The 22,776-nt window shown below is 39.6% G+C and overlaps 1 protein-coding gene across 1 annotated transcript in view; it reads left to right on the top strand.

The window, feature by feature from the left end:
• CRYBG3 (beta-gamma crystallin domain containing 3) overlaps nt 1-22,776 on the top strand; it is an 80,880-nt gene that overhangs the window by 15,796 nt on the left and 42,308 nt on the right. Inside the window, exons 3-8 of the mRNA XM_010567651.1 lie at nt 11,892-15,130; nt 15,179-16,456; nt 16,517-16,911; nt 17,902-17,949; nt 18,307-18,422; nt 19,480-19,627. Of these exons, the coding sequence (XP_010565953.1) occupies nt 11,892-15,130; nt 15,179-16,456; nt 16,517-16,911; nt 17,902-17,949; nt 18,307-18,422; nt 19,480-19,627 (5,224 nt within the window). The remainder of the gene's footprint in view (nt 1-11,891; nt 15,131-15,178; nt 16,457-16,516; nt 16,912-17,901; nt 17,950-18,306; nt 18,423-19,479; nt 19,628-22,776) is intronic.

Below are 22,776 nucleotides of genomic sequence, written 5' to 3'. Positions count from 1 at the left end.
GTCCCCGGGCCGCGCCCCCCCCCCCCCCCCCCGCCCCGGGCCAACTCCCTCCAGTTCATATACTGGGCATAACATCACATGGTATGGAATACGCCTTTGGCCAGTTTGGGTCAGCTGTCCTGGCTGTGTCCCCTCCTAACTTACTTGTGCCCCTCCAGCCTTCTTGCTGGCTGGGCATCAGAAGCTGAAAAATCCTTGACTGGATATGAACGCTGCTCAGCAACAACTGAAAGCGTCAGTGTGTTATCAACATTCTTCTCATAGTGAACCCAAGACAACACTATACCAGCTACCAGAAAGAAAATTAACTCTATCCCAGTCGAAATGAGGACAGATGGTCTCAGTCTTCATTTGCTTCTTGCGAATTCTTCTTCAGAACAATGTGGATTAATAAGTTTGGCATTAATAAAAGCTTACAGAGTTTGGAAGGTGTGGGTATTAACTCGCTGAAGTGACCTCCTTGCTCTGTGCAAGTATTTTTGAGTTACATTGGTTTTCTTGAAATTAAAGTTGCAGTTGGCATTTTCAATTGACCATATTTTAACATTGTCCTATATTGTTAGATAACCTATGCAAATCAGTGTAGATTTTTCTCAGTATAGTTTACCTGTCTCATGGTCAGGCAAGCATATAAAAATGTGTGTTGCTAGTTTGGAGGTAGGGGTAAGTTGGTTTATATAAACAATGAAGTTTTTCTGTGGAAAATGACTTTTTTTAAATGGAAGGAAATCTGTGGTTTTTTCATTGTAGCTGTTCTAAAATTGGGCAAACATTAACCAGTCATTTTCCTTTTAAACTCATTCTCAAAAGTACAGTGTACATTCTGCCCTTTTTGGGTCAGGATACAAACGAGTTAGACAATCTCTGTGTAACTTTTGCATAGGTTTTTTTCTGCCTGACTGCACAATGTGAACTGTGTATCTGAAGCAATTAGTAAAGAGAAATTGAAATGACAGTGCAGAACCAGAGGTTTGCACTGTTTACCTCTTAAAAAGTTTGAATCAAGGATACATCTTTTTTCTGTTATGAAAGTGATTATGTCAGGTTTGTTCTCTTTTAGTTTACAGAAGTTTAAAGGATGTAGAGCAGTTTTTTTTCTCTTCAGTACTAGCTAGCTTCTTTACTAAATATTAACTAACTGGTATTCATTTAGCATAGGTAAACTGTAAAAGTGCTCTTGATTGCTGACGGTTGGCTAGATAGTTTCGTAGGAAGTACTAAGAAGTATTTGGAAGTGGGTGCTAAAAGCACATGAACAATGGTGGAGAGGGACAAGATGTAGCACAAAGAAACAGGAAGGTCCGTGGATACCATGAAGGGAACGATGGTGTGAATGTGGTCTTCTCTAATCTCTTGAAGATTTGGTCCCAAAAGACAGGTTAGACAGCTAGTGATCTATATAAATTCAAAGGTACTATTGATTCCATTGATTGTTATGTTAAACTGCAATTTTAGCATTTAATGTAGAGGGAAATTGAAGCTGAGGGCTTTACAAATCCTTAAGACCACTGCATTATTAATCTTACAACCATTTCCTTTGTCATGAGGAACATTTAAATTTGTTAATTCTAAACTACTGTTAAATATTAAATTAGAGGTTATCTATGGCTAGGGAGGAGGTTGCAATGGGAGGGGGAAGAAGGACAGGTGTTAGATTGCATAAACCCCATTAGAGTTGTTTAAAAAAACAAAAACCAAAAACCAAACAACCTTTCAGAACTAAAATACCTACCAAATGGTCGCAGATGCCTTTACCCAGACAACTTCATTAACCTTATATCCTTAAAGCAATATTTTGCAAAATACAAGGAAATCGGACTGCTCTGACCTGCAGATTGAGGTTAATTTTGCCATCAGTGGGAGGCCTGGGACTTGGTAAAGACTCAAGTTTCCAGGCCTTGAGCCAAGGAAAGTGGAATTCATGAGCTCAGTCTGTGGAGTATGTGTTTTTGAGGGACAAAACGTGTAGGTCACGTTATTCCTCCATCACACTGGCTGGTTGGCTCAGAGGTAATTGTACCTTAAGGGCTTCTGCTCCTTTAATCCAGACAATGGCAAGTGGTAAAGGAGGAGCACAGAGGACAAAACCATGATAAATTTGGCAAAGTCTCTAGACAACAATTACTGTGGACAGTAACATAATAAATAATTGCAGCACTGAAAAAGGGTGAGGAGAGTTGGGTTGGCTAAGTCTCCAGTGATTGCACCCCTTAGTCTTCCATTTGTCTGGGATTGTTGAAGATTTCCTTGTCATTGAGAAGTGAAGCAAGGAATTGGGCTTGCAGTATTCTATAAAAGCTTAATGATGAAGGGGTGAGGTCAGTAAAATATAAAATACAGTTTTAAAGTAATGCTTATTCTGCTATAAGTGGAAAAGAAAAATGCAAAGGTATTTGCTACTAAGCATAGAAGAGTCTCTTGCTTAGGTAAGATGGTAACTTTTGTGTAGAATAGTCCCCAGTGGCAGAGGGGTGAAAAGTTCAGTTTAGTTTTAGCCTTTGCACTCCTTCTTAAGGATGCTAAAAATCCAACCTTTAACTGATTAAATAATCCCTAAAAATAAAACCATGGAACAGTGGGGGTGCACTTCACCTAATTTCTCACTGCTGAAAGTCTACGTGAGATCAAGATTTCATAATGTAGGTGACAAATATAAAACATGGATTTGCCCCCATTATCTTTCCTTCCTATAATGTAAAATTCTTTCACTTATACATATATTGCCTTTCACTTAACAAGCTTCAATTTTGGCTTCAAAATTGAGGCTGTTTCTCTATGACTCCTGAGAATGGACTTCCTGCAGTACATACCTGCCGTCTTCTCAAGAATACCAGTCGTGGTAATAGGCACTACTCTCTACAGGTAACTGAGACCAGAACTCTGACAATTTATTTTCCTCCCCCGCCCCACCCCACCCCTGAAAAAAAAAAAAAAAGAGTAATGACCTATATGTGTTCTATTGACTGCTTGCCATTTGCCTGTCTTCTACTAGATTTTTTTATTTTTGTAACATCCAGTTACAATAAGTGGATGTTGCATATAGTGACGTGCAAAACAATAGTACTTTTGAAACTGGACAGCTTGTCCTGGAGTTCAGCAAGAGGCCTTATTGCATTGCTGAACAAGGTTGATGAGATGAAAATCAAAGTTGCACCCACTCTAAATGTTTTGATTATAAAATCCTGACCAGTGGTTAGGATGCTGATACCCCAGTTTGACAAAATATTTAAGATCCTGACTTCTCTCTTCTGTTATGAACCTTGTGCACTTGGAAGTGAGAAAGAACTCCCAACCCCACAACTGCAAGGATTTTCTAACTGTACATAGAAGAGGAGAGGCGGTGATTTCAAAAGCAAATGCTCAAAACTGTATGCTTTTACACTTTGCACCCTGCCAGGAGCCAAGTCCTCATAATAGTTTAGCGAGAGCATTGCAAGCTATTTCATTCAGAAAGGGAGGTAGCCTTAAGGAGAGACAAATCTCAGACTGTTTACAGTTGGTTCTACTATGTTATATGTTGTTGGGTTTGTTTGTTGGTTTATAAGTCTAATAAACCTGTTGCTATACATCTAATTGCATAGTATTTCCCATCTTAGTACTGTTGAAAATCCTGTCTTTTTATTTTGTTCTGTTAGAAATACATCTGATAAAATCCTTCAGGTCTACATAATTCTGGTTAACGTGTTTCAGAGCTTGTCATTCACCTTTGTGCTACTGGTCAGATGCAGGCTTGTGGTGATACAGAAACATAACCTTTAATTTGTCTGATGGATTGTGGTTTTGATTCAGTCAGTAGCAGCAGCATTCATCTTTCCCTACAGATGCCTTTGGCAGACAATCAAGAGTAAATGAATGGAAATTAAATCACTTAATTCTAAGCGATGGTCTCGCCAGGTAATTCCTGAGGAATAATGTAGAAGAGTGGGGAAGCTGCTGCTGCACTTGTTGAAATCAGATCCATCTTGTGGTTAGACCTGTGTCTTTCTCTGTAATTGCCTACACAGGACCCACTATACATACAGGACCTGAACTTTTAAAACCTTAAGTGTACACACAGCATGGCAGTGTTCATCCATCTTTGAAAGCATGTGTTGAGTGATGACAGTAAGAGGAAAACAAGAGCACTGTGTTGATTACTTCTATTATAATAATACCTGCATAAAGATTCCTGTTGTAGAGACAAATACATATAGTTATATAGTAATATACAGCTAATATACAGCCTGTCAGAGGCAGAACAGACAGCTGCTTCCCTTTGTAGTAAGAGGTTGCATTGGTGGTGGCTCTGGGGAACACCAGGACAGCTGTGGACCCTGGGTGGTCCTGCCAGCATGTGCCCTGCATGCCTGCAAGCACTGTTGTTTGGACCTGGATCGGTTACTCTTGGTCTTAATTCCCTGATGCATTTGCTACACAGACACTTGAAGCAGCACAAGGAGCAGCAGGGGGCAGAGGTACGCACCTTGGGATGGGGAAGTGGGGAGGGAGGAGGGGGATGTAGTAATTAATCTTCCAATAGCTTTCTGGCTTCTGCCTTCATAAACGGACCATGGAAGTGCAGTGTTGTTCAGTTGCTGGTGCTCCGGTGGACGAGGAGTCATTGCTGAGAGTGACCTGCTACCGCTTGAGAGGGGTATAAGCAACGTGGGTAGCTCCACCCTTCTAGGACAGCCAGATATGGCCCAAAATTGATTTAGAAGCCTGTCCCAGGAAAGGATCAGGATCATCTTGCCCATAACTCTCTTGGTGAACTGTGGAGGGAGGCTTCCAGCAGTGATATACCCAAACTCCCTTGGAAGGACTTTGTGTTAGGTCACTAAAGAAGAGGGCTTCTTTCTTCTGAAATGTTTTCTTCCAGACACATCTTATGCATACCTTGATTTGAACGAGCTAACCTTTAACAGTACTTACAGACTTTTAAATTTTGACAAGAGCCCAAGCCTATGTGGGTCAACTGAGACTTTATCAAGATAGGTGCTGTGCTGAGACTTAGCGACCCATTCCAACAGCGGGGTGGGTGAATTTCAGGGCTCCGCTGTAGGAGAAATGCAGGCCCAGGCCTGCCTGCCAGAGAAGGGTACCTGCCCAGAGCTGGGACATGGGCCAAAGGAAAGGTTCTTGTTGGCACCAAAGCAAAGATTTCTGTGTTTCTGAAGGATGAAAGCTTCTTAGTTTAAGAGTAATTCATAACAGATGCAAAATTGAACTAAATTAATTAAGATGAAAATTAATTCACTGGGTTGTTTTTTCCACTGAACTTTTTTTAATAGGGTTTTTCAACTGTGTAGTGTATTCAATTAATAGAGACTGTTTCTTAGAAACAGCATTTTACAGTGTGATTTTGAAGTTAAGGAGCTACCTGCAATGAAATTGTTCAGGCCTCCTAAGGCATTTACTTGTCAATAAGGGCTTAATCCATAGACCTTCATCTTTACTGCTGTTGGGGTGGCAAGTAGCATCAGAGAGACGGTATCACTGGGTTCTTGTCTTTAAGTAGGCAGGTGGGCTGCTAGAACACATAGTCACCTCTGGTTGCCTTTTCAGAGCATATGCAGCAGCTGTGTAATAATGCTCAGAGGCAGGTCCTGCTGATACATCTGCCTAATTCCCCTTAGCATCAATGTACGTGAAAGGGATGAATAATCTCTGTTTCTGGCATCCCAAAGTCAAACCCTTTAGTTTCCTTAATGCATCTGAAGCTACACTCTTGCTTGAGAGTAGAGGGATGTCCTAGCTTTAATTCTTCGTTATGTATGAGGAGAGGGCAAGTGGAGTGGCTTTCTGCAGCCTTAAGAGAAGGCTAAGGGGATGGATACCTTACTGCTGTCCTCAGCTCTCTCATGGAGGCCTTAGTAGAGGAGATGGAGGCAGACTCCTCTCAGAGACATGCACTGTTGGGACGAGAGGCAACAGGAACACGGGATACTGGGAAATGTGTTTTCACCATGAGGGTGGTCAAACCCTGGGGCATGTGCACAGTGCTCCGGTCCCGAAGGCCCATCCTTAGAGATGCTCAGGAGTGGTAGGACGAGGCCCCGAGCACCCTGATCGAGTTGGCCCGGCTTGGTTGAATTGGATGGTCTCCCACAGTCCTTTCTAGCCTGTATTGCAGTTCTGTGCCTGAAGGCAAGGCCATCTCTCACAAGGTAACTTTGTGTGGTCCAGCTTCCGAATGCAATTCGCTCTCCGTTGGGATTTGCAGTATCGTATAACCCCTCCTTGCACATCAGCGTGGGGCAGCACAGGCCATGCTTGTCCCTGCTCCTTAGAGGAGGCAGGTCACAGGCATTTGAGCACCTGAATATCTGAGTGTGACAGAGGGGAAGGGAGGGGTAGCTGGCCGAACTACCTGGTGTGCGGGGGGGTGAGGGTGGCAGGTAGGTGTGCATGGATACTTCTCACAGGTTTGGGGCAGAAAGGTCGGCTGTTGCTGGGTACTGAGGAAAAATGGCAGCAACGAGCGGGGAGTGATCCCAGGCCCTTTGTGCTTGTCTTGGTCTTGCAGCTGCTGGTGTTTTGAGTCAGCCTTGATCTGTGCTTTCTTCCTTCAGACTCAAAGAGTAGGGTTGCTTTCCCAGATGTGGAAGATAATCGAGAAGCAGCACCATGAAGGGCAAAGGGAAGGAAAACCATTCCTTTCAAGGTCACAGAGACTATATTTGCTTTTACGAAGATTGTCATTGACTCTTAATTGTCCTTACGGAACATTAGCTTTGAAATTTCCTGCAGAATCAACTGCGTGCAAATCACTTTGTTCAACCAAACTTTTGACCTTTTGAAATACACATTGTAAAGTCCCAGGACACTAAGTATTTCAAACTTCAGATTTAAATCATGAAGCTATCCCCTCTGGCTAAAAAATAATTTTCTTTCATCTAAGTTGTATATGGCAACTTTTCAGTTAGCCCGCAGTGTCTCTCTTTCAATAAGGCTTTTATTTTTTCCATTCATGAAGATCTGACATGAGTGTAGAAACCAGCTGGCTGAGTAAGTTGGATTCCACCAGAAGGTTTTTCAAAGTGACTTTAAAACAGTTGTTTCCAGACAAAGGACCTTAACATAATTTTATAAAAATGAAAAAGTTGTCAGTTAAGTATGCAGTAGAATAAAAGCTAAGTGGAAAAAAATTAAAATAAATAATAGCATAATTTTAAAATAGTCGGGAGGAGTAGACAGGATCCACAGGAGACATACTGATTTAGATCAGCGGTTTTCAGCCTGTAGCCTGCAGATCTCTGCTCTGGGAGCTACTTCTGAGGGATCTGTGAGAGGAGATTGAGGGAAACATGCACATGTATGCTTGACAAAGCAGGAGCCTGCTGGGCTGGGGAGAAAATATCTGGAAGAGTGAGGTATGAGGTAAAAATGGCCAATGCATGTCTTGGGAGAGCCAAGTGTTGCATGCTGCAGAAACAGGCCGGACAGCAATATGCTTGCGCTTCGGCACTGCTGAGCCTTAGCTAGCGAGCCTGGAGCTAAGCAGTGATGCTGGTTGTAAGGGTTTTCTAGTGTGGATGCCATGCTGTGCAAATGAAGCTGTGCTGCCCGGGGATCTGAGATGCTGTACCCATGTAGTGCTGTATCATGCTGTATGATCTTCCTCCATCTTTTTGAAAATAGGCTAGGGTTTTCTGCTTTCTGCGTTATGGTATGGTACAAATATGAAGATTGGAGGGGTCACCATCTTGATGACATACACTTGAAAAAGGTGCAAACAGTGTAGTCTTTATGGATGTAGTGAGATGAGGTATTCAAGGTAGTAGGTTTCCTCCTGCTTCGGGGCTTCAAAACCAACAAGATTGTTTTATAACTAATGCCACTTTTGGGGCAGGTTACACAAGATGTCTGTCATATGAGATGTCAGAAGATGTTCCCCTCTCCTCCTTGAGTTAGCCCCCCTTGAACTTTTTATTTCTGTTTCAGAATAGAATAAATCTCTACAAGCACCTACTTTTGACAAATTTAATGTAACTCATGTTGACATCCTCTCTTGTTGCTGTCAAGCAGTCTTTTGTGAAACTGAATTAAGGCTTTATAGGGAATTGAATAGCTTCCTCTGAAGAAGGGAAAGAAGGAATCTCCCAGTATTTGAAATATGTGACAGAATACACACTGGGTTCTGTGTATAATCAGGCTTTCATCTATATCCTCATGAGAGTAGAAAAAAAAATTTTGCAAAGAGTTTTTAAGGTATGTTCTGAACTGACATATTGGTGATCAGAAATGAATTGTTACTTTAAATGTCTATGAAACAAGTCTCTAGTGACACTTTCAAAAGATTTGCTCTGACACTGCCTGCTTCTAAATGTGTTTCCTAAGACTTATAGTTGACTTGCTGCTGCTGCATAGGAACATGGGTTTTCATTTTTTAAATGTCTTGTTGCATGTGAGCGTTCAGATTGAACACGCTTCTGTGTGCTCGTAAAAGTAAATGCATTAGGACTAAAAGGTCTGCTGGCAACATTTTTATAATATGCTGAGCAGCAAATTTTTTATCAAAGGTCAGAGGTCCTGAAGTTGCTATGTCTGTAGAGGAGACGTTGGTTCTCTTTTAAAATAGCATCCACTGCAGAAACTCTTGGTAGCGACAAGCCTGCAGGAAAGCAGAACTGTGTGTTAGGAGACACTGGCAGAGGCCAACTACATGATGAGGATCCACCGCTCAAGCAGTGCTATAGCCAGTGCTAGTCAGGATTGGATTTGTGCACAGAACACCATAGGGCAGGTTGCTTTGAGCCTTGCTCAGACTTCAGATTGATCAATCAGAGCGTAAAATTCTCTCAGAAGACAAACAGAGAGCAAAAAGAATTGGGACAAATAATAAAGGGTGCCACATAAGCAAAAAGAAACTTCTGAGTACGTTTGTTGTGCCTGACTATGTGTAATAAATGGTACAACTATTTGTTGGGATCTGTGGCTCAGATCAATGTAGATATAGTAGCCCATCATGCTGCATTCTTGTTGTCATCCCTGTGTAGGCAATCTTCTTGTAAAATTAACCTATTCGTGCCATTTCTGGATGCTTTGGGTTTAAGAATTGCTGAGTTCAGCAGAGAAATTTGAAGGCAAAGTTGGGTTTAGGAGACAAACAGAAGGACATTTTCCAGGTTTGTGTCAGAGCACTAGTTCTCACCACATATTTATAGATAAATTCCGAATTCTTCCCACTCCATATCAGACAAAAATTGACCATGAAATGAAAGACACTCAGTAAAAGTTAATTGTCATAGAGACATTTATTAAAAATAATGCCTTGGGTTTGGTGGACATGAGTGTTTGGTACCTTGCAATACAATTGATGTGCTCACTTTAAACATGTATCATTACAGTTTTCCTTTTCAAGAATCCATAAAACTTGTTTGGAGAATTGGTGCCAATCTGTGTTCTGTTTGTTTTCTTGAACAAAATTTTATCTGGATTCAGGATGGCTGTAGACCAACTTTTATTTTTGAGGTTGGCCAAAGTATGGGAGAGCTGGTGGATTTTGTAGAAGCTTAATAGTGATTATTTAAAGTATTTTGACCCCATTCTGAATGAACTGAAATAGGAGAGGTTACTCAGTAAGGATAGTTTTGAATAAGAGTGTGATCAGGTCTTACGTTCTTAAAACTTAATTTTATTATGGGTATGACTGATTCTGAGTAAATACAGTGTACTATAGAACTCAACAGATCCTTCCCCTGAGATTTTTAAGACCTCTGGAGCTTTGGAAAATGTTTTCTAATGTAGAAGAAAGTTTTCTGTGAGGAAATGGAAAATAATGTAATTATCTTTTTTTAAGCAAAACAAAAATTAATAATTTTTTTCTCTACTACCCTTTTTCCAACTGTGTTTTGTTTTCTCTCTTAGAGAAATGTGTATGTCTCTTTGAAGAGGTGTGAATGCTGAAGACAGCAACTTTAGCAAATGGTTTGTGTGTTTAGCAGCTACCACTGTTGGTATCTCTGAAAATGAAACTAGTGGTATAGAAGACTAAATGTAGGCATCTAACTTTGCAAACGTTTGGGAGACATGCTATTTATACATGACTTTCCTGTTTCCTCTATAACTTAATATACCCGGCTAATAAACACTCTGCTGAGATTCTGCTGTAGCCTTCATCAGAGGTTACAATGAATTTAATCCCAGTACAAACTTCATTTTCAAGTTCTCACAGTGTCTAAATTCCCGTATTCATGTATTTTGGCATTAGCCTAAATACACCTGGTGATACAAAGCATGCATATAAATGACTGTTTATGACACTGTTTTAATGTATATGGATATGAATAATTTCACTTTTAGTTCACTTGTACTCTTTGCATGTCCAAATACTGCACAAGGAGGGAGTTTACTTGTGATTTTAAATATTATTAAGTTCCCTCTTCAAAAGAAAATTAATATTGAAGTAAGAATCTAGGCCTCTAAAACCTTGACAGAGAAGAGATTCTATTTTAGATTGGTAAATCCACTCCATTTTTATATTCTTCTATACCTGTCGTTAGACTACATACTCAGAATCCAGACAGACAATATTTGAAGTTACAGTTACTCAATGATACTCAAATAAACAAAATTATTTTGCTGTTTTGTTTTCCTTAGTAAATTGGTGTTCTATTTCTCACTTGTGAACTAATGGTAAGCTGCAAAGAGCTTTTTAAAATGTTATTAAGTTATTTTTTTACCTATTGCAATGCTTTTATATTAGAAATCAAAATCTGAGCTAACACCTTCCCCCCGCCCCCGAGACTCTTCTGAAAGGAGTATGACAATTTCCCAGACAGGTGAATAGCCACTTCTAGCCACTGGGTTAGCAGATATAGGATCAGACTGGATAAGAGTTTGAAGGGGTTTATTCTTAGTTTAGATGGAGGCTGAGGCAGAATGGAGTTTAAGCACAGTCTTGAGCATCTGCTTTGTCCTAAGGTGAAGAATGGAAAAGCTGACAGTCACATTCATATTGTCACTGCCTGATTTTTGCAAGAATTCTTTAACGACAAAAAAATGGGGGGGAAGGGGAGAAGCATTAGAAAGAAAGGTGAGTATTTGTGATGTCTGTTTGTTTTAAGAAAGAAGAAAAACTGCTTCTTCAGAGAATTGAAAGTGACAGGGTCCAAATTTATCCTTAGTATTATCAGAAAGAGCAGTGAAGGATCAGGATCACAGTTTTTCCATGGTGATTCTTTCATTTGTTAGTTTTTGCATTCACTTTTTTTGCTACTAAATTTAAGACTAATGAGTGGCTAGATCTACCAATTCCATGTCACATTTCTAGTCTTCTCATTTTGATATTTCTTCCAGCATTCAAGCAGTCTTCATTCTTACCTGATCTCTGTTCATTCTCTTTCATTACTACCCTGTGGTTCAGAAAGCATCCCCTGTTGTATACTTTCTTTTCTCCACATGTTTTGCTTCTCCTGTTCCATACCAATATGTTGAGAGTTTGAGTAAAAATTTAAATTTCAATTCAGTACTTTAATGAACATTAGTACAGTAATTTTTTTTTTTTTCAGTTTTAAACTGTAGGCCTGCTTTAGTAGGATATAACATCTTCACAACAGTATGTTTATTTCTGTCACTGCAAATGTTGATTTGTATGGTGGCATTTGTAAATAGTAATGCCATTGTCTAGTAGAAAGGAAATGATGGAAGTTGTTCACAGCAAAATCTACTTTTTGCTTATAGTTTAAGTTTGCTTTTTTAGTAAAAGGTAGTGTAGGTATCATTAGTCACGCAAACCCATATTTAGGAAGAGCAGAAAAAGGAGGAAAAGGGCGTTGCATGCAATCTACAGCGTGTGCTAACCTGTGGAGGAAAACAGTATTGTACATCATCTACAGTTTGTGTTAACCTTTATTACCACACTAGCTATTTAGATAGTCTTGTGCTGATAATGATGATCCTTTTTACAGGCAAATGCAACGGAAGCCAGAAGCACCTGCAGTCACTTATGCAACATATCGAGGTTCTGCAAGGATTAGGCAGCTACTGAAGAATCAGTCAGAAATGAATGAAAGAGGAGAAGAAAGTACTGAGAACAGAAATGCTTCAGTGGTCAAAGAAAATGGAGAAATTCAAACAACTGTCTCTCCAAAATCAGGACACTTGATGAAAGAAAATGGAGATGATGAGGGTAAAGATCACAAAGATGATGCCATAGTAAAGTCTTCTGCAGTTAAAATGGGAAGGAAAAAGTCTGGTAAAGCTCAGCATTGCTTGGGTAGCAGTAAACATGAAATAACTGCAAAGGCCACAACTTCATCTACTGAATCATCTCATGAGATAGACTTAAGACATATGCCTGCTTTAGCTGCAACAAAAGTTAAAAGGACATATTCACTAGATTCATTATTGTCATCTAGTAGTAGAAACAGTGAGTTCCTAACCAATTCCACTTCCCAGATTACCAGTTCCCTTAAAATGAGTTCTGCAGACAACTTGGTTGGAAGAGAAGATGGACTGCTGGGAGAAGCAGAAGCTCTGTTTCAAGCAGACAAAAATGCCACGTCTAACTTCGATAAAGAAAATGATTGTAGTAAAATAGCTAATAAGGAGTCCACAAAAGAAACACAGGATGATTGTTTACATTCACCCAAATCAAAAAGTAAGACAGTTAATGGAAAATTACAGGTGAGTAAGGGAGAATTTTGCTGTAATCGTCAAATGGATAGTCACTCAGAGCTAACACTGGATGTCCAGATGCTTTGTTCCAGTACCACTACATTTCAGCAGCAAGCAGATCAGCATATAGGTGGTGCAGATAAAAATCGTGATCCAAGAAAAAGTGATACACAGAAAATTGTGGCAGCTGTAGAAAAAGAGCAAAATCCACAGAACTTTCTTGCTACTGTTCTTTTACCTTTTAATGAACAAATACCCACTCTACTTAACATGGAGTCCAAAAGAGAAAAATGCATAGCCACAGGTAATCTAAGTACTTCAGTGTCATCTATTAAAAATGATGAAGATGTTGTCATGGACAGGGGGACTTGTAATGAAGAACTGAGTGAGTTAGGGAAACCAGTGCAAGTACAAAATGATCACCAATTAATCCATGTGGAGAATTCTAAGGATGCTGCCACACAGCAGACTGGTTTACCTTGTCCAGAAGCTAAGGCTGTGGAAACAATGAAGGTTTTATCTGAGGTTGCAGTGGAAAACTTTGCCAATGTATCGTCGTGCATACATGGATGTGAAAGTGTGAAATCTAACTTGGATAAGCTGACAGTACCTCTCTCTGTAACTAATGAGTCGTCTTTTGAAACTGGAGGCTGTTCCTCAGCTTCCCTTCATCCTAGTTGCAAGTCCAAAAATATAGGGAAAAGAGAAGTCAGTTTAAAAGATGAGAGAGAGACACTTTCTCATCCTGATCTTGAATATGAGAAGAACAAATCCTTTGAGCCTGTAGAGATGAGCCTCTCAGAAAACTCTATTTCTGTCCACAACTGTGGTCCTGTTTCCCTTGAAGCTGTTCAAGACTTTCCTGCCAAGGCATTAGCTATACTCACAGAAAATAACGCAGCAAAGCCTGCGCCTTGCCCTTTAATCACCATTGACAGGACAGACAATCATACTCCTGCTTCTAAAATTGACAAGACTGGCATGACTGAGGTTGCTTTTTTTCCTTCTGAGTGTAAAGATTGCGTCTTTGAACTTTCCTCTTATATTTCTAAGTCGCAAGAAAAAAATCTGGAGGTTTCTCATTCTGCCTTGAGATATGGAGGAGGAGCTTTGACCAACCATTCTGCTTTCATCAGTGAAAAAGACGTAGACGTAATTTCTGAATCTCCACCTGTTTCTGAAGATGGGTGTATTAATTTTTCTTCCAAGAAGGAAAACAGTAATATGCCTAGGCTGTCACCTACAGTACATGATTCTTCATCTGACAACCAAGGAAAAATGCTTTTTCCTGCCACTAACTCTGAAAATGGCCAGACTGCTAGATGGTCTGCTGCTTCTGAACAGGACAGCTTTATTTTTCCAGCTGCTGAGTCTAGGAGAATAATCCCTGAGGACAGAATGACCAAGGTGCCACTTTGCTCAGGAGACCCGAGAGCTTTGTGCCCAGCCGGTTCTCTGGAACCTGAGCTTACTCCAGCTACGCTTGATGACTCTGCTGCTGGAGTAGATGTGGGGGGTGTTTGCATCCCCAAGCCCACTTCACCTACTCTGGGATCCAGAGAAGCCTCCAACCATTCCATTTCTGCCTTGGAAATGTTGAGCGTTGCTCAGGGGAACAGTAATTCTTCCAGTCACAGAGCTAGTGACGGGGCAGAGGAGGCCTCATCCACACAACAGGCTGACAGCAGTGTCTTGGTAGAGGCAATGCCATCACCCATCTGTCCTTTGAAATCTTTGGAAACAGCATCCAAGTCAGCCTGTACTGAGAGTGTGTGCAGAAATGCTGTGGGACATGTGATTCTTGGTAACCATGCTTCTGCTATCTCAGAAGCCCCTTCTGTGACAGATGATCAAACAGCTGGTGCACCTACTCAAATAGAGTCAAATGAGCTCTGTTCTGACGAAGTATGGGAGGATACCGATACGAAGGGACAAGAACATGCTAAATTCCACAATGGTGCTGTGTTTAAAAAAGCTGAGGAAATAGTGGACTCAGTTTTACACTTGGCTGTAGAAGAAATAATAGCAAAACAAGCCATTGGTGTCTGCCAGTTTTGTGGGAGTAAGGATAGTTTCATAAATATGGATATTCTAAATGATCAGAAAGCTGCAACTGTGCAGCTGGAAGCAGAAGAAATCCAGTCAGCTGTGCAGTCATTAAAACATTTTAATGAGAGCAGTGGAGGAGGCTCATCTTCATTTGCAGGAAATGAAACAGTGGATACAAATAATCAAGATGAAAAGATGCTATCTTACATCCCTGAGAAAATTGACCTACATAGTGCACTAACACTAAAAGCAAAAGAAACAGCTGATGAAGTCATTAACTCAGCTAAACAAAAACTGGCATCCAATCAGTGGCAAGGCAGTGAGAATAAAAGGCCTTCTGAAAAGGTTGAGCCTAAACCTAAGGCTGAAACACCAAAAATTTTAAACTTTGATATGAAGTTACCTGCCAAAACACAGGAACCAACAGAGAATAAGGAAACTTGTAGTGTAACGGTAAACTGTGAAAAGGCAGATTGCTCAGGTCCTCCTTTGCTTCCAAATAGTATGGAAAATGGCATAGATTGCTCAGGTCCTCCTTTGCTTCCAAATAGTATGGAAAATGGCATAGATTGGCCCCAAAGAGGTGAAAAGATACCAAATAATGCATTTCCATGTCAAACAAATGGATTTCTACCCACTGGTAGTTCAGCAAGGCTAGAATCAGATCTTAGGACACCAGCAAAAGAGAGACATGATAGAAAGCTGTGTGAACATCAGGCTGCAACAGAGATGTGTGGCAAAGCTGGAGTATCAGCAACTAGTAGAAAATCTGATGGATCTTTACATTTAATACATAGAGATGCTACTGTGACTGAAGAGATGCTTCTGTCATTGCAGTTAAAACATTCATGCAATAATACAAATATGCCAGAATGCACGTTGCTGCCAACTGTAAATATTAACTTGTCATCTTTTATGCCTGATGAAGAATGTATCGGCATGCAGAGTGAATCCAAAGACAAAAGCAGTCCTCAGGAATCTCTGGAAAGCAGTGCAGAGGACAGTCCATGTGCACACTGCAGAAGAGAGGCTGCAGAAGTACCTGCACAAGTAAAAGCAACCTTAGAAGATTCAAAGGCAGTGGAGAGTAAGGAGGAACTAGCAGAAGGGTTAAGTGAAATAGTAGAGGTTAATACTGGATTAAACACACAGTTCATTGTACATGAATTTTCTGTTATGGGAAAGGACAGTGAAGGGGAAAACTGCTTCAACACAGTCTTTGCCAAAAATAATGATAATCTGAAAAAGGTACAAATGAAGGATCGAGACATGAAGAGAAATGATCAGCTTGAAGGAAATGGTCTGGGCTGCAGCGATGACATGAAGGAATCGACAGATCTTGTAGCCTTTTCCCCACTAATTGAACAATGGGAGAACAATTCTTTTACTATCATTTATGAAGGTACCCTTCAAACTGAGAACAAATCTGTCTCAACTGACAATACACAGACTGGTTCGCTTTCTTCTTCTGATTTGCCTTCAGATAATATAGATCATCTCATGTGTGAAAGAGCAAAGAATAACCATGAGTTAGCATGTCTTTATGGGAAGGATAACAAGTTGAATGAAGCAACAGATAGCCGTAGCTCGGAGTCATTTCTGAGTGTGGAGGCCAAGCGCTATAGAGTATATCCTTTCTCTTTGTCTCCAATATATGAAGATGACAGCTCCCAAGAAGACTTGCTTTCCACAGACGTGTCGCCAGAAGGCCATCCTAGTGGAATATCTAAAGAAAACACTGACCATGCTTCTGTGCTTTCCCTTCTGCAGTCAGTTTCTGAGCGCTTACAGTTTACTACTCAGCTCAGTAAAGAGGAGGAGGAAGAGGGAGTGGAGGACGAGGAGGAGGAAGAATCATCATATGAAGAAAATATGTTTGATGTTGAGAGAGAAGGTGACTGTCTTTCCAGTCAATGGAGAGGGAAAGTAAAAACAACACTTCAGTCAAATGACCAGAATAGATCTTTGTTTCCTGAACAATCACTTTTTCTTTCAGAAGAACAACTTGACTCTAAGGAGCAACCAGAACTGTTTCCAAATGCGGCTTCTCCCAGTCAAACACCTTTTAAGCCAGTTTCACAGAAAGCTGATGCAGCTCTAAAGTGTCCTCCTACAAGTGTGTACTACCAGTATTTGAAATCTGCCAACAATTGCTCCTCTGAGAAGGGGACCAGGTTTGGAAGCATTCTCCAGGATATGTTGCAGCCAAAGATTCATTGGTCTCAAGACAACACCATGCCAAAACTGGGAGAACTGTCAACGGTAAGATGTCATGTCACGTAATAATAATAATAATCAAAGTGATTAGCCCAGATTCAAAATTGCTGTCTCCCTATTCTCCCTCCTCCCTTTTAAAGGTTAATTCTTTTACCATAAACAAAAGTAATTAGGCTGTTTAAGACCATAGTTTAAAAAAAGAAAAAAAGCCTTGTCAAAATAATTTTTAAAACATAGTATTCTTGGTTCAGCACACAGATGAAAGTGACTTAATTGTTAAAGAGAAGATGTGAAGAGAAAATGTAATAGGAAAATATTTCTAATAGCAAGTCTGTATAATAGCAAAACACAGACTTGTCCATGTTAAGGACATTACAACCTGAAGATGATGGAATTGCCTTTTGTATGAAAATTGTTCTTTCATTTCTTCCACTTCTGAGGTTAGTAGAGCTGTATTGTCCAAAAAATAGAAATATCTGCTTACTGGGCTATTTGATTGTTTCATTACAGAGTCTTCTACAAGTTGTAGCTCAGTTAGCAAGTAAGTAGTATAGCTGCTTGCGTAGACTAGCATTTCTTTTTTAGTTTATTTAAGGCAATGGCAGGTGAGGCTATGGAAACAGTTCTCCCAATATTTAGAAATTGAAAATGCCACATGGACCAAATGCATAACTGAAGAAGAAAGTATTTCCATGAAGTTGGCAATATTTCAGTCTGTGTTAGAGGTCTCTTTTGGTTTTGCCACTGTTAAGACATGCAGTTGATTGTTTGCTGGGAAAAGGTAATATATTTCCAGAAGTTGTAACTTCCATAATGGTTCTTCCTTTCCTTTCCTTCACTTGCTGTTTCAGCTGATTGTTTGATTCTGTTAAACTGTTTACACTAACTCTGAATGACAGTGAAACAAATCTTGGTTGCTTCTCCTAGTGACAGTTGCATACAGTTATAGGAATAGTGGACCCAGAATAATCTGTCTATGCTTTGTGCTACTGTTGTAGATGTTAATAGTTGTTTTCCATGTCCTTTCAATTTCAGAACCTCATTGACAGGGCAAGTCTCAAATACAATCCAAGGCCGGGAAGGGTAAGCAGAACTTGTCACATAGATCAATATGATAAATGGAATAATTTATTATACCAAAACTTTTGAATGGAAAGCACCAGAAATTGTTAGTCTAGTTTTCTCTATTTTAATGGTGCACATGCTTGCACATGCTAATAATGAGATTGTATTTATAAAAATCCTGCCACCAGTAATTTTACTGTATTTCTGTAAGCAATTCCAGTTTTAGTTCAGTAGAGTGTTTCATAAAAGAAGAAAATGTGTAGCATATCAGTTGAGTGGGCACAAAGTGAAATAGGTTTTATTCCAAGCAAAAATAACTGTCTGCATTGTATGTTGAAATGGGCCCTCATTCGTATGCATTGTATGTTGTTTCAGATTATTATTTATGATATTTATGGTGACAAAAGTAAACAAGAAGTTCATTCGGATGTGCTAAATACCACGTCCTGGATCTTTCCCATTGGAGCATTACTTAGGATAATTAGAGGATGGTAAGAAATCCAGGTCATATTTAAATAGAGTCTGTCCAAAAGACTGTGTATGTGTTTCTCTTGTATTTTCATTTCTTTTATTTATGACACACATCTGATCTGCAAGAGTGTCTTTTTCTTTCTTTATAATTAGACTGATACCAATGAAAAAAGCATTAAACAGGGCTTCAAATGCTGCAGTACAAAAAAAACCACATTGTTTCTCCTGGGATCTAGCTTCAAACAGAAAGTTTCTAATAGAACCGCAAGTACATTTAGACTTCTTGCCTGAACTGCTGAAACAGTACAGCCATAATCATCACTAGAAGCATGTGTATGCCAAAGAAAATGGGGGTTTTTTTACAGTTCAGTTTCATTATACAGTATCTGTTGCAAAAGGACCATAAAGTGAACAATCTCAGCTGCTGTTTGTAATGTAGCATTTAGAGGAATGTGGATACAGAAGGATTATACAAATGCTTTTAAGGTAGATTTTCCAAGTGTTTCTCAGTTTGCTTTGGGAAGCTGGGGCTGGGACTGGGACCATGTCAGTTGTTGCATTGGAATTTAATTGGTGGCGCTTACAGTAGTTGTTTCTGTCAGCCATAGTAACAATGCATGTCACATTTATGCAGTTTTGAGGCAGCCTTGTTTGTTTTTTCATACATTTCTTTCACGTCCTAAGAAATACTAAGAAATGCCATTATTAGTATGTATATGTTTTATATCTTGCATAGTATCTGCCTGAACAGGACATGTTCTGATATGTCTAATGTATTTGTTCTGGTAAAATAAGGCTTTTTATTTACATTGTGTTTGAGCTGTATTTTTATACAATTAATATTTTAAATTATGTTAATCTACATCCTGGAGGAGAACTGTGTATTTTACTTTTAAAGCACAGTAGTACAAGCCCCATATTTATCTACAGTGAATGTGACTACTGAGGGACAGCATAAGAAAGGTGTGATGGTTGGCTTGATAAGAAGAGCTCATTATTGAACTTTCCAGCAGATGTGCTGTATAAATACAGTCTTACCTAACAGCAACAACTCAGTTCATTATACTATTTTTACAGTTGGATTTTTTATGAGAAACCAAAGTTCCAGGGTCGGAAGTATGTACTAGAAGAAGGAGAGGCTGTGCTGGATCATCTTTGGGATCTCCCGGGCATGAAACATCATCAAAGAAACCTCACAGTTGGTTCAATCAAACATGTAACAAAGGTATAGACTTTGTTAATAATATACTCACATACATAATTAATTTCTGTTCGCAGTAGTGGTGTATTACTAGCAATGGACAATGTGTGCATGCTATGTTTCTCATTTTATTCAAATTTGCTATGAATCACATTTTTCACCTTCAAGATAAATTCCAGGGCTTTTGCTGTGCTAAATTTCCCTTTCTTCTTGAAGGTAGTGAGCAGATGGATTATCTTTCTTTGCCACCACCTTTACCTGACACAGTGACTCCCCTGCTTTTAGATGTTTACCTGTCTGGTTAATTGAAATTAAATGAGATCAATTCGTATTTTTCAAAGTGTTTATCTTAAGCTTAAGCTTATCTACTGTGTCTGTAGGGCTTCTGTTTCAGAAGTTAGTAGGTGCGTGTCCAATCCCATTTGTACAGCGTAGCCTCCAAAAATTACTGTCGCTGCCTCTACGGCTTTGTGCCATCTGTAGGGTTTCCATGTGGACAAGTGGTACACCTACAGCATCTGGCTCTGTGTACAGCTAGGAGTTTCAAAGGCGTTTTGTTGCAAAGATAGGAATCAAATGCCTAAAACTAAATATAATACACCCATTGTTATTCAGTGAATGAGGAATATATTTACCAGATCTTGTGATTTAAGAAGACTTAGTGCTCTTGTTGTTTAGCATAACATTCCCGTTATTCACAGGGCAATGGCCCTTTACTGCAAGTGAATTATCATTTGTATCAAAACATGAAAGTTTTCCAGAAAAAATGGTGTTTCTCTGTTCTCTGCTGGTACAGAGGTCATTTTAAAATTGATAACCTTTTTGTCATCAATACAAGGGGGATAATGTCATAATTGGAAATACTTTTTCATTCTCTTAAAGACTTAACAATAAATAAATTCAAAAGAGGCTGGCTGAGGGCATGAATAATGAAGTTCACATTTATTTGAGTTAAAAAAATTAAAAGCATTTGACCAATATGGAATATGAATATTGATCACTAATGTGGAAGGCAGCTAAATAATTAAAGAAATTCCACAATAACATGTGGAACTATGGTGTGAAGCCAAGGGAAGCTGGGTGTGTCTTGGGTATCAAAGAAAACTTGTGGATAGGAAAGACTGTGGTTAGCTTCATCATGCTTGATAAAAATCTTTGTAATACAGCTAAGTAGGTTCGAGCATTGTTCTTCTTCCAGTATGTGGTTCATTCGTATGGAACACGGAGAGCTTTGTTACAGTACAGTAGTTAAGTAATCGACACTTTCTCGTGTAAATTAAACAGGGTGGTTGGTTGAGAGGACTTTTGCTGTTAGTCCATAGGGCTGTACGGAGCTAGTGTGGGTGTGGAACTCACTAAGCCGGGTTTTGTCCTCTCAACTTTGATTCATGAAAGCATCCATCTTTTTTAGGTTGTACTTCAGCTGCTGTGGAACTACTTTTAGAAGGTAGTTTGCCAAAGTGCTACCTTATTTATTTATTTATTTATTGTAAACAATATAGGCATTGTTTTTAATTGACAAATAGCTGTTTCTTTTTCAGGTAGCTCATGTGTATGTGATCTGCAGGATCACATGTTTTACTGTCATGCTCTTTATCATAGGCTGGGTAGCTCAGTGGCTTTTCTCCTGCATAGTTTGGTCGTACTGGCTCTGTGTCCAGGCTGTCTGGTTTGTGTTCTGATTCTTCAAGTGGCTTTTTATGGTGCTTGTTTAATGGCTGCTCAGATGCCTTGAGTTAGCAGATTTGAAAATTGGCTAAATATTTGAGAACAAAATGGCTTGCCAAGAAAAGGATAACAGATGTTTACTAAAGAAACTGTAGGAGGTACATTTAATATTATTTTTATTTTTTACTGGCAGATGTTAGTTTGCTGAGAAACAGTCTGCCAGTAGCTTTGTGCTCTGATTTGGCTTCAAGCCTCCACAAAAAGCAAAGATTTTGTTAGCTTTGTGGTTAGCTTGTGGCTTGACTTACTGTGGATATGCATTAGATGTATCCATGTGTGTTTAATTTGAAGAAATTTAGGAAGGGGAAAAAAGATCCCAAAGGAACAGATCATGCAACTATAAAATGAAGACCTATCTGAAGTAATGGGGAGTCAGAATTCCACTAAGCCTAGACTCATGTTGACTTGCCTAGCAAAATCTGCCTGCACAAGCAGGTTCACTGCAGCTCCTGCAGCATAGTCTGTTTAGCCAAGTCAGTTCTCTGCATATATTGATCTTATGGAATTGGAGGGTTTTTTCTGTTTCTAGAAGCCCAAAGAGGGTGCTAAATGTTACTTTCCCAAAAACAAGAGCTGAGAAGAGTTGCTGATGTTTCCATTCTGGAGTAATCTTGTAAACCACTGTTTTGCAAGGTGACAAGAGATTTGAAACAGCAGTTTATAATCACTGTCTGCAAGATGGTTAGGCAGGGAATAACTGGATACCTTGCGGACTCTCCTTAAGCAAAGCTCTTTGTAATGGGAATGTTCACAGTATTACATTAAGGGTGTGTTTCTTTTGTTTGTGTGATTTGCTAGGTGATAAAAAATTATTAATCCAAGCAGGGACTATTTTGTCAGATGCCATAGGAAGACACCCAACAGCTTCAGATTACCTCATTTTCTATTTTGGTTTTTACAGGACAATAATCATTAATTTCCTTATTATTATTTTATTTTACTACCTGTCCTGTTGAGTTCTGTAGTTTGGTTTGATGGTGATGGGTGATAGCAAGAGTGGTAGAAAGCAGGAGAACTGGGAGAAAGAATTACGAATGGGTAAAAAAGGCTGAAGGGCTAACAGAGAGTAAGATTTTAAAAATTGCTGCAGAAGCTGACGTGTCCTAAGGACACGTGTATTAAAAGTAAGATGCGTGTCTAGACTGTATTAAAAACCAATCATGTGAATACCAGAACTAATTAGGCCAGGTTTTCAATAGACTCTTCTCTCATCATTGTTTTCGCATTTAGCTTAAGAAGCCAGACTTTAGTCATTCTTTGTCCTGGTGTTGACACGAAAGGCTACCTGCTTTAAATAGGCTATTCTGATAACTTCAGTCACCACAGCTTACAGGAGAAGACCTAACAGTGCTGAAATTATTTAGCCCTGCTAGTGCTGTTAGGGCTGTAACCCTAGATCCAGAAGAAGGGTAGACAGCCGAGGCCACCTTGAGGGGGTCGAAGGC

The sequence above is a fragment of the Haliaeetus leucocephalus genome, unplaced genomic scaffold (genome assembly GCF_000737465.1).
Source record: "Haliaeetus leucocephalus isolate CR32 unplaced genomic scaffold, Haliaeetus_leucocephalus-4.0 Scaffold228, whole genome shotgun sequence".
Classification (NCBI taxonomy): domain Eukaryota; kingdom Metazoa; phylum Chordata; class Aves; order Accipitriformes; family Accipitridae; genus Haliaeetus; species Haliaeetus leucocephalus.
The sequence above is the reverse complement of the archived record's forward strand: the minus strand, read 5'-3'. Positions and strand labels throughout refer to the sequence as shown.